The sequence below is a fragment of the Nicotiana sylvestris genome, chromosome 8 (genome assembly GCF_000393655.2).
Source record: "Nicotiana sylvestris chromosome 8, ASM39365v2, whole genome shotgun sequence".
Taxonomy (NCBI): Eukaryota; Viridiplantae; Streptophyta; class Magnoliopsida; order Solanales; family Solanaceae; genus Nicotiana; species Nicotiana sylvestris.
Window position 1 is genome coordinate 133,402,532 of NC_091064.1, and position 12,330 is coordinate 133,414,861.

General features: G+C 36.0%; 1 protein-coding gene across 5 annotated transcripts; it reads left to right on the plus strand.

Moving 5' to 3' along the window:
• The first annotated feature begins 1,722 nt into the window (after positions 1–1,722).
• LOC104239866 (uncharacterized) lies at positions 1,723–7,021 on the plus strand. 5 transcript variants are annotated; one of them, XM_070155502.1, is made up of 8 exons: positions 1,723–2,086; positions 2,261–2,381; positions 3,343–3,571; positions 4,023–4,100; positions 4,181–4,297; positions 4,403–4,841; positions 5,649–5,783; positions 6,735–7,021. In XM_070155502.1, the coding sequence occupies exons 3-7, from the start codon at positions 3,404–3,406 to the stop codon at positions 5,780–5,782; spliced, it is 936 nt and encodes a 311-aa protein (XP_070011603.1). In that variant the 5' UTR covers positions 1,723–2,086; positions 2,261–2,381; positions 3,343–3,403; the 3' UTR covers position 5,783; positions 6,735–7,021. The 5 variants fall into 5 exon arrangements, with proteins under 5 accessions (XP_070011603.1, XP_070011605.1, XP_009792893.1 ...); XM_009794591.2 differs by having other exon boundaries at positions 1,724–2,086; positions 3,286–3,571; XM_070155504.1 differs by lacking the exon at positions 2,261–2,381.
• The last annotated feature ends 5,309 nt before the right edge of the window (positions 7,022–12,330 follow it).

A 12,330-nucleotide genomic window follows, 5' to 3' on the forward strand; every position in this document is an offset into this window, starting at 1 on the left:
CTGGAGGTACTTAGGACTACGAATCCTAAAAGGAAGGAATATTAGGCTTATTTGAAGTTTTAAAGGTAAAAACTATAGGACGACATACAAAAAAATACATACTGCATATTAAAGGGGAAACACATAAGCATATAGTCTCAAGTATACCTCCTCAAACAAAACACATAAAATAGCATGTTGTACACACACTACTTAGGTCTGATTTAAAATACTGAAGATGAGGGAGATTAATTATTGAGGCAGATTAGTTTATTACATAACTCAGATAAGAAGTCTGAATCAGGACTGCCTGCTGGTTGTAGCAATTAACAAAGCGGATTCAATTTGCATCTATTACTCTAAGGATTGCCTAAATGTTTAGGCGGGGTCCTATATGCATCCATGCTAAACCTTGTTAAGCGAGGGAATTAGGTTATTAAAAGAGGTTCAGAATGTACAAAATTAAAAATTAAACTAGTTACAGGTTTTGCAGGAGATAGTATCTATTATTACTGATTTTAGTTCCTAGGAGTATGAAATTAAAAAGTACCCTATAGGCATGTTTTCTAAATGAAGTTTGCATATGCAGAATTTAAAACACCATATAGGCATGGTTTCTACCCTTGCATGCATATTACTCAACCCTTTTTACTAGCCAGCCCCAAATATTTATTACAACTTATTACCAACCAGAATAATAAATTACATCAGAAAAGTAAAAAAGAAAAGTACAACCAGAGGAAGCCTGATTCTTGACTTCCTCTCTGAGTTATGAGATAAACCAACTCAAAGACCATTGATCCAAAGCCTTTCTTCAGACTTGAGTATGTCAGAGTTCCCTAAGGGCCTCAATAGGACCCCGGGCAGTGCTTACACCCATGTTTCATAATCAGAATAGGGACAAGTGCAGTGTGGAAGTGCCAACCCTCATGTGTCCGAGTTTAGAGGGAGCTCATGGGTCCCAAGGCAAGACTCGCAAGAAGGGGGAAAAACTTAAGTATAAGACAGAGTGGAAGTGTAGAAATATAGCTTTAAGAACTAAGGAAGGAAAGAGGTGCTGGGAAACAGTTACAGAGTTGATAACTTCACACAAAAGGGGTTCAGGGGTTGGGAATTTATTACAAAGAGCCTATGTACTTAGGCAAGGATCAGCTTTGGTCATGCACATCAATAGAAGATGTTGGCATACGTATAAGCCTACCAGAACACACAACATCAGAGAGACATAGAGGTTATGATCCCAGGGGATCAAGTTCGAGTTATGGACATCAATGTTCCATGCTGCCATGCCTTAAACAAACTATAAGTATCAAACACATTGGGGTAGGGGTTTAGGGTTCATAATACATAGATTCAGAATAGGAAGAAAGAATTTACAGCATGCTAAAACAAAGTACTGAATTAAATACAAGTAGTAGGCAGACAAGAATCACTAATAGAAATAAGGCCTATAGCAACGAAAATTTATGCAACATTAACAGAACCGTTGCCATATAGTATGTATCGCAACGGTCTTAACCGTTGCCAAAAGGTTTGGAGGAAATTGATACACTATACTAATCAAAGCGTTGCCATTGTGCATGAACTGTTGCCATATATCGTACTATAGCAACGGTTGTCACAAACGTTGCAATAATTTTATCTATTGGCACGATATTGGGGAAAAATTACCTATGGGGACGGTTATGGTTTCCCTCCTAATTTTCCCTCTTCTATTTCGCTAAACCTGCCAATATATATTTTCATTAGTATTTTTTACTCTTATTTCATAGTAAAAAATAAAAGAGAATGTAAAACCACATAACCATATCATCAGACTCTAAACCTATAGTTCCTCTTTCTCCACTTTCACTCCCAATTTCATCTCCCACTTTCACTCCCAATTTCTCTCTCTGTCTTATCCAAATTTCCAGCATAAATAGTGCAATTAGGGTTCTTAGCCATGGGTGGGATTTAGCTTTCTTGGTGTAGAGGAGTAAATTAAATACCCAATAGATTCACAAAGTAGCAGAATCGTGAGGTCCTAACTTCAAAATCGTGGGGTCCCAACACAAATAATGCTTAGGGTCCTTATGTTGTGATTCAAATTTCATTTTCTGCCATCTATGTAAGTTTCCCTATTTCAGTCTAGTTTCAGATTTTCAATTTTCTTTGTGGTTTTTGTTTGCATGCCCACAAATTGGTGGTCTTACTTTTTTATTTCAATTTTAAATACATTTTCTTTATGAGAGTCTTTGGTTTATTCAGTAGCTATATTTAGAAGCAAGTTTTTTGTTGGCAGATTCTCTGAAAAAGATTGATTCTTTAAGCTTGTTCATACAATTAGTTTCTCAGTTAGCGTCAATTGTGAGAAATTATTGTCGCTAAAGGCACACTGTGAAAAATCGCTACCCGAAGAAGTTGTAAGTTCTTGTTTTCTAATTTAGCTACTTTTTGGTTTTTTTAATCATTTCTTTGTTCTTTAATATATTTGGTATAAGTGATGTATATGTTGCTTTAGATTTATTATTTTAACCAAAATTGTTAGGTTTTTTACCGTAAGAGTGTTTCTAGCATACTATAAGATTTATCAATTAGCCATGATTCATTAACATGTATTATTTATGTTATTGCACTCGTTCCGTTTCATACTGTCACTGTTACTTGGTCTTTGTTGCAAATTGCAATCTTTGTTATGCTATAATAAACCAAAGAAAATTCAAATAAGAAATTAATAGGTGGGTATGTTATAAACTCTCTGTTTCTTGCTCTTTACAACATATTGCATGATTGTTTTTTTTTTTTTTGTATTTTTCCTTTTCCTCCGAGGTTATAATGTATGCATGTATGGATGCTTTCGAACAATATACCGACGTTATGTTCTTCTTTGATCATGTCTATAAATTAATTAATTTTACGGTACTGTTAATTTTTACATAATTTATATCATGGAACTTGAAGTTAATTTGTTGCTGTAGCTTAATCAGAGCATTGTCAATTTTTTAAGTTAATTTCAAGTCTAATCTTCAAACCGTTCTTTCATTTGTTGTATATAAATACCATACTTATATCATATACATTCTCTGGTATACTATTTGAGTTTTTTAGTTTCTAAAACTGTTAATGTTCTGTTGGGTATTTCCACTGTTGTGTTTCCTTTCTTTATGATTTTTCACTTGTTTGATAATCCATAATAAAGGTCATGCCAAATACACATTTTTATTCAACTATTCTTTTGCATTTACATATAAAAAAAAAATTTCTTCAGACCCCACCAGTTGTGCGCTACTGTTTTACTATATCTATATATATTGCTTGCTAGCACAGAAACCAATTGAAGTAGAAAGGTGAAACTTATAAGTCCTCCTCGATTAATATCATCAGAAGAAGGGGGAAAACACACACACACACAAAGAGAGAAACAAGTAGTGTGAAAAGAAAAGGAATGGAATGGAGGAAGTGTTATTTGGATGTAATATTAGTTCCATTATGGTTTATGATATGTATGGGATATCATATTTGGTTATGGCATAAGGTTAAGACACAACCTTTTCAAACTATTATTGGAACTAATGCTAATGGCAGACATTTATGGGTTTCTGCTATTATCAAGGTAACTTATACTGCTTATTACTTCCTTCAATTCTTTTGTCTGTTTTGTTTCTTTCTTCCAATCTCTTCAATTAAGTTTTATAAGATTTAGTCCCTAATATCCAGAAGTTTTTCTGAAGATGTATCAAATTAAAAAAATGAAATCAGGATTTAAAATTAGTGAATTTAGAATGATTTCTCTTACGTCTTGTCTATTCAAAGCGGAATACTACTATTTTGCACTAGTTTCACACTTGTTTTGCATCAGTTTTGGATAAGATTGGGGTTGCAATTGAGCTGAAAATCTGCAAATCACACTTGTTTTTCACACTTTTTATAGGCACAGTAAACTTCGGGTAATTCTTTTGAAGTTCATTCTTCGTCTTGTCTTCGTGTCCAATACTTTTTAGATTATCAAAATGCATAAGGCATAAATGTATTAGATGTTTAACATAAAAGCTTACTTGTTGCAGGAAACTTCAAAAACTAATATTGAGAATCGAAAAAAGTTAAAGAATCCACACACTGCTGGTTTTGCTACAATCCGCGAGGTTCGGTATTTTCTCTTACATTAATATGAACTTGTTAACCTTACTTGGGAAGATTTTTATATTGACTTTCATGTAACTAGAAAAAGAAGAAGGAAACTTCTGAAGCTCCATCAAGTAAGGACATGTTTGTTGCTACAAGATCAAGAAAACCCGGTCGAGTATACAAGGAATCATATAAAGATACAATGCACAAAATTGTACAAAGATTTCTACTTTAAAGCTTGTCTAGATTATCTTTTTGGTCCTAATTGTTAACTCACTTTTATTTACTTGTATTTTCTTCTCTTAAATTTTATTTGTAGGCTGAAATTGAGCAAATACAAAATCAAGAAAGTGAAGATAATAACCAATCAATTGACGCATTTACAACAGTCATGGGACCTGAGCATCCAGGTCGCGTAAGATTGTATGGTCGTGGGGTTACAAAGACTATCTTGAAACAAAAATCTGGAAATTTTGGAACCTCTTCAAAGACTATTGATGAGATAATGGAGCAAAAAATGGAAGAAATGGAAGAGAAAATGCAAGAAAGGATGCAGAAAAAGTTCGAGGAACAACAGGAAACTTGGTGGCAACAAATTACACGTAATGTTGTTGCACAACTTCAGCATCTTAAACCAGATTTACGAATTGATCCTAGTATGCTAGCATTAGGTGATCCTTCACTCGGAGAAGCTTCCTCTGCACAACAAGCTGGAATTCAACTAATTAATCTTCCATCTACTGGCAGTACTAATCAAGGTGTGTACTTAATTATTGCAAAATATTGCATCTCTTCTTCTCTTTCTTCTTCACTTCTTATTCCTCTTCTTCTTCTTCTTCTTCATCTTCCTTTTCTTCTTCTTCTTCGTTGACAAATTGTTGATGTCGTTCTCTTTCTTCATCATCTTCTTCTTCTTCTTGTTTCACAGTTGACACATTGTTGTTGTCGTTCTCTTTTTATTTCTGGAATTGAATATTAATAATAATTGTGACACATTAGGAAATGAATCTTAAATCTCAAAAACTATTAGAAAACAGTGAAAACAACCTTAACAGAACTTCCTTAGATGAACTTCTGTTTGCTATTTTTGAAGCCAAAAGAGAGAAGAAATGGAAAAAATATTTAGCTTAATGGAGTGATTAGCTTTTGACCACCGCTTGTCCTATGGGAAGATGATAAAAATGTATCTCTTTAATCTTAATCATTGGTATCTTTCTTTTTATTTTATTTCTAGAATTTATAGTGTGTTCATGTTTCAGTATCTATTTGGTAATGAGATCTTTATTTTCTGATATTTGATTAGTTGTCTGGAGTGTTTCTTTTTGATTCCGGACATTGTTCTGTTTCAAGTTATCATTTTATGCACTTTAGCTTTATTGGACATCATACAATATGTTCTTTTCTTTATTCATTTGAGTGCTAAAATTATTTCTTAAGAAATTCCTTTCTGGCCATGTACTACTTGAAACATGAAGGATGCCAATGTGATTATGTGAACTAGTTGACAAGTTCAAGTAGTAGAAACCATATCTAGTACTTGATTTTCTCTTTAAACATGTAATTAGACCAACATCTGCTTGGAAATGCCACCAGTCCAACATGCCATGTACAGACTTTTGAAGAAGATAACAGGCCACCCACATCTAATGCATTGCAGACAGTTCTTGTGGCCACTCATAAGCAGAAACAAAGAAAATGAGGTACCAATCTTAATTTTTTTGATGTTACAAGCCACACAGTTACACCCATATCTCATATGCTCCATCTCTAATTCTCTTCTGTCATTCACAACACACAGAGGCAGACTACTCACACATCTTTTTTGATTTCATGCTTTCCTATCTTCAACATAACTTTCTTTGATGATATTGTTAAAGCCAAGTTGAATATAGATGTCTTGCTACATAGGACTGTTCCCTTTAGATATTTGTGTACTTGTTTTGTGTCCTATTTCATTGGGAGAGTCAACTTACATTGTATATGTAGGACCTTTTGTACATGGAAGGAGTCCTTCCATCCTTCCTATATAGTTGACTTAGGCTTCTTATTTCTCTTTTTTTTGGGATCCAGTTGTTTATCAATTGTTGATAGGCAATTAGCTTTTCTTTATAGGTCTAATTACACTTAGTTTACAGGGCCTAATTGATTATCATGTTTATGTGCTTATATCGAGATGTTGTGTTCTCTTTTGGCTAGCTTCATGTCAAACAGTGAAGACAAGTTTAGATATCATGTAACATAGGGATTTGACATGCTGTTTGTTATTTGTGTTGGTATCATGATCTTAATTAGAAATAGTTGAGTTAGGATTTTATATTTGTATGCAAAATCAGGAACTAGTGGCTGTTAACATATTAGAAATTTGTTCTAGGACTTCACTGCGTATTTGTTCTTCAAATTAGGTTCCAATTCAGCTATATCTCATAATTCATGGTGGAGACAGTGTTACAGAGATGGAACTACTGAAGCATAATCTACGGATAAAAAATAATTTCTGCTCATGAACAAATACACAAATCAAAAAGTTCTCTTTTAGTTTATATTGTGTGTTTGATATTCTTAAATCCTGCAAAAGACTTGACCTTTTATTTTTATTTGAATTGTTAACTAGCATTTAAAGAGATAATGATTTTATTTATCCTCTTTTGTAGATGGAGAAAATGAAAAAAGGGATGATCAAAGGAATGAAGATCCTGCTTAAGAAGATTTTTGGATTGTTGCTAAAACTCTAAATGTTCTAGGAATCTTTTGTTATCAAACATTTTGAAACTTCTTTAACTTTTAGATTGTAAAACTTATGTACTTGGTTCTTAACTTTTGGATTATTAAACTTATGTACATGGGTTCTAATATTTTTCTTTTACGGATATTACAACTTGGATTGTAAATGTTTATGATTAGTTTTATTTTGTAATTTATATAAATTATTGTGTTATAATTTAATGTAAATATTTATTTACTATCAGGGAGTATATTGTTGGTTCAATTAAATCGTTACAATAGCTTACCTTAGTCGTTGCTAAGGTAACAAAAATTGTCTCAATTAACCATGTAAACGGTTGCAATATGACAGGTAACCATTGCAGTAGGTAAACCAAAACCATTGCCATAGGTACTATAAACCGTTGCAATAGATGTTGCACGCCGTTGCATTAGAACCAATTAGATTATTGTTACTGTTAACAACCCGTAGCAATAGTAATTAAACCGTTGCAATAGCATCAAAAAATTGTCGTAATATCCTAACTTAACCGTTGCAATAGAAAACATAACTGTTACACATACATATATTGCAACGCCTTTGAACCGTTCTAGTTGATTGAAAATACTCGTCGCAGTAGAATGATAAGTAACTGTTGCAATAGATTGGTATAGGGCAATGGTTTTCGGAACCATTGCAGTAGAGCTACTGCAACGGGACCTAGTTAGATGGACGCAAAAACGTTGCAATAGCTCTATGGCAATGGTTTTCTTATGTACTGCAACAGTTTTCTATGCGTTGCCATAGGTTTATTTTCCAGTAGTGAATGCAAGAACATTAAGTAACTATGTTGTCGTTGATGCTAAAACCTAATTAGGAAATACCAGTTCAAAGAAGCAAAACGTAGTAAAGAAAGGTAGTAGGATTTTTGAAATATATCTTTGGCTTTCAGCCAGCTAAATAGGCCACAGTAGAAGTAGTGAAGCAAGAGAGAATGTTTTGAGTGTAAGTGAGTTCAGAACTAAGAGCGTTCGTGTGTTTGTGCTAATGAAAGAGCAAGGTACTTATAGTTTGAAAACAGGTAGAAAATCAGGCAAGAATCATATTTTAGCAGTAATTATGGAACTATGTACTAATTAAAAACAAATCAGTATAAGTACTTCATTTAATTAAGGAGTTAAATTTAAACGGTAATAGGCAGAAAACATTTAAGGAAAGAAATCAAGTAGAGCATCATGTGCAGAATAGACAATTAGGGGTAAGTACATAGAGGTTCAATTAAGGGAACAACTAATGAAGAATCCTTGAAATACTCGGTTAATCCAAATAAGGTAAGAAGACAAAATAAAGTTGCAGAATATGGAGATAATCGAAAATCAGTACATAGTAAATTAGGGAATCAAAGATTTCGAAATCAATGATTTAAGGAGAGTAATATGGTTTCCCATGAGTAAGCAAATAAACCGAGTGAAAATACGAGAATCGAAAGTCTAAGGAATGTTTTCAAATCAAGCCTAGAATCAAGGAGCTCAAAGTCAATCAAAGAGAGAACCATGAGTCCTATTTTAGCATATAAATAGAGTGCACAAAATATTAGGCATGTGAGGCTAAACTGTGGCAAAGAGAACCAACATGCAATAACAATCACAAAGTCAGTAGAAAGTTAACTATCAAAACATGGTAGTCACATAGGTCAACTTTATTAGCTTAGTAATATAGAAAAGAGAGAGTATCAGAAGCATGCAAAAGGGTCAAGTAAAAAAAAAGCCCTTTCTGAAAAGTATTGTCTAGTTTCAATGATTGCAAGAAACCAAATCACATAAAGAAACAGATGCTGAAACAAAAAGGATTTCGAATCCAATTGAGCAACTTCAAACAGGTGAAACAGCTTAAGAAGCTCGAATAGGCCCCCAAAGAAATTAGGGTTTTGAAACCAATCGGATTCAGAGATGATGAACAAGTAAATCACACAGCAAATGGTCTCAGAACTCGAATGAACCCAAAATTTTAGGGTTTTTACCACCAATCGAGTCTATAGATGAAAAACAAATAAATCGAACAAATACTAACAAAAATAGAATCGAAAACCTCGAAAGGAGTTAAGGCCCTTAACAAGCAAACTCAAGTAAAAGAATGGCATAAGGAAACACAGCAAAACGTGTCATACAACTTAATAGAAAACCTAATCGGAAAGGATAAAGGTTTTGAAGGTAGAGGTCTTAGAAGAAACTTTGAGGAAAAATGTTTAAAAATTTAGAGCAAACACAAATCTAAAACAGATCTAAAAGAAATCGGAAGAACCTTAAAGGTTAGGGTTTCAGAAGAACCCCAAATGGTGAGAAAGGCTTTGAACACCATCGATCTAAGTAGGAGAGTCAAGAATCAGACTCGAATAGCCATAGCTGGCCGGGGAAATATCAGAGATGACCGGAGAACAACCATAAACTGAAATCAACCCAGGTCTGAATCAAGTTCTTTCACAATCTGGCCTTGAAACCATAATAATCGGGCACGTAGAGGCCAAAGGAGGTGGATATAGGCCTCCAATGGTCTTGGAAGCCATGGATTTGGGAGGTTTTCGGGTGGTAGTTGAGGGCGGCGGCTATGGTTTGAGAGGGGTTTGAGAGACGATTGAAAGAGAAGGGGGAAATGGTTAGGGTTTGGGGTAGTTGGGAATTAATTTATGAAAGGGTTAATGTGAGCTGTTGATCTAGGTGATCAATGGCTAGAATTAAACGGGAATCTGGGTGGGTTGTTTTAAAGGGACATGGGTCGGTTTGAATGGGAATTGGGTCGGGATAAAATTGGGTTTAAATTGAATTCAATTGGGGTCCGAATTGGGGCTATAATCGAAATGAAATTGGGCTAACATTTAAATAGCTACTTTTCACTATTTGATTTATAAAAAATAGTAAAATAATTTTTGGAAATAAATTAAAGGTACTAAAATGACTAATAGTGTATAATTATCAACTTAAAATACTGGACTTAATTTTTATAGATATAAACGTAATTAAATCCCAAAGAGGCTAATATTGCAATTATATGCAATTTAGCTTTAAAAGTACTAAATAAATTTTTAAAAATATGAAAAAAATATATTAACTTTATTTTAGCATAAATATGAGAATCCAATAAATGAATTACCAAAATGATAACTTTTGGAATTATTATTGGATTTTTATGAATAAAATAGGGGAATAAATTTGTTTAAAATCTTAAAAAATTAAGGATAAAATGATTAAACATTTGGAATCACTTATATATGTATACATAAACTATTTTGAAAGTATTTTGCATATTGAAAATATACAGAGAAAAATTGGGTATCAACAAAGGTACCGTCGTCGATTCGGTTTTTCAAGGACGCATTAACTGCGTCCGTCGGTCAATCTTTCAAAGCCTCGATGACCGTTTCGTAACCCCCTATAAATGGGGTGTTTTGGTGTTGTTTTTCCTATCTCAGTGCCTTCGTTGGCGTGCTTGCCTATTCCTTCCTATCATCTTCTCTTACCATTGAACATCATGCTTGCGGCTCATGGCCTCAAGGCCGTTTGGCGGAGTTCCCTTAGATCGTGTTGTAGCCCTTTACCGAGACTTTCCTTTGACGATCATAATCATGCTGTCCCGTTACTGCTGTGGTCATTGATATGCTGGTTTTTGCTGCTGTTGTTGGCACGAGATGATGACGGACGGGGAGATAGTTTCCCCCTTATGTAGACAGTCGTTCGGACTATGCACCGCTGCTCACTCTCCTACCCAGGCCTGGTGTGGCACTTCATCCCTTGGGTTCTTTCTTTCCCAAGGGATAAAGTGGCACTACCTGCCGTTGAGGCTGAGGTCCGCCGAATCTTCAACCTTTTGCTTCGGCGGGTCATGTCTCTTATCTCTGCCTCCTCTGCGTCCCCTCCTTTTCCTCTTCTTCATCTTCTCCAGTGGGAATCCCTTGGGGGATTGAGATGGGAACCTAGAGGAGGTGGCGGTCGAAGGAATCGCCCTTGAGGATGCATGCTCGAGGGGGCGGCGCTTAAGGACGCTGATATCGAAGATGGATCTTTTTGAGGGTGGACCGGGCCCTCGGGTTTCATCATATGTACATCCTCCCATTCGTCCGCTTTAGGTGTAGACCTCTATAGGCTTTTGTAATTATATGTAATGACCCCTTCAGGGCTATTTATACATAGATTTTTATAAATATGAATATACTCTATTGACTCCTGCTTTCGATCTTTGCCTTATTTCTGTATGTTCTCATGCCCTTCGAGGCCTTTCGAATGTCTTCTTTAATTGTTGACTGCTGATATCTGACTTGGGCGCGAGCGTTCTTTACGATCCTCTGCCGATCGCCATGGCTCTCTTCCGAACCCATCGTCATACCTCAGATCAATCCTGAATTGATCTGATAGGCTCGGGCTGTCGGACCCTCCGAGTTTTATGGAGATAATATGCCGAATTCTGGGATCTTCGAGGATGTTATCCTGAATGAAGGTCATCTTTGGGTACCTGGGGGTCCCTTTTGATCTTGATACAGATAGCCTTCTTAAAACGTATAGGATAAACTTCTACTGAGAAGTTGCCTGTACTCAGGTGCTACCTCAGACCTTCGTGGAGCTTTCATGATCGGAGCTTCCTGTGCTTATTCCTTTTTTTAGAAAAGGGAACCATGAGATTAGGTACTGCCTCGCATCGAGTGATGGCGTTGAAATATTCTCGAAGTCTGACTTCTTTGTGGCGGGTATCCTCGAGGTAGAATGCTGCCTCGAGATTGGATATAATACGGACGATTCCTCGAGTCCTGACTTCTCGTCGAAGGATGGTTTCTGGATCGGGTATCACTCCGTCGATCTATATCGAGGCTGTTGGCTTCTCGGGGGTGACTTTGGGTAGGCAAATCGTCGCTGCTTCTCACATAGATCGGCTTCGGCTTCTTTGCAAGACCTCACTATTTTTAGATAGCTGCCCTTTCGCTTCGGCATAGGGTTCTTCATTTCATCAGGCGCAAAAAATTGTTGGTGCACACCCTTGCTCTGATCTGTTAGTTTTACCATAACCATGGCAACCACTTCGGGGCCGGCCCGGCAAGAAGTGAGGAGTGCTGCTCCCGGTGCTCAAGAACTGCGAGAGTTCGCTCTGAAAATGGTGTCTTTGATAAGAGGGGAACATCTAGAGATGGTGAGGGGATACTGTGGATGTAGCGAGGGGATAGCGCTGCAAGTGCTTTCCCCGGATGAGAGTATTACGGACTCTATTGATGGGTTCTTAAGCGTATACTTATATCTTTTTGCATTTGGTCCCATTGATAGGCTCGTGCTTGATTTTTGCTTGAAGTATTGGGTTACTTTGGTGCAGATACATCCGTTATTTTGGCGAGTAGTGCTGATGATGAGGTTCTTTGCAGAGAAGGTTGGGATTGAATTCACGTTTAACCACCTCGTCAGGCTATACCGGCCCTTTTATCACCATGGCCTTCTAACCCTGAGGTGCCGTTCGTCCATGCCCTTTGTAGTTGATGATGAAGAGGACAAGGATCGAGAGTGGGCTAGTTG

Coding starts and splice junctions, on each gene's coding strand:
- LOC104239866 (XM_070155502.1), top strand. CDS start 3,404: ATGGAATGGAGGAAGTGTTATTTGGATGTAATATTAGTTCCATTATGG. Junction 3,572..4,022: donor GGGTTTCTGCTATTATCAAG/GTAACTTATACT, acceptor TACTTGTTGCAG/GAAACTTCAAAAACTAATAT. Junction 4,101..4,180: donor GTTTTGCTACAATCCGCGAG/GTTCGGTATTTT, acceptor TCATGTAACTAG/AAAAAGAAGAAGGAAACTTC.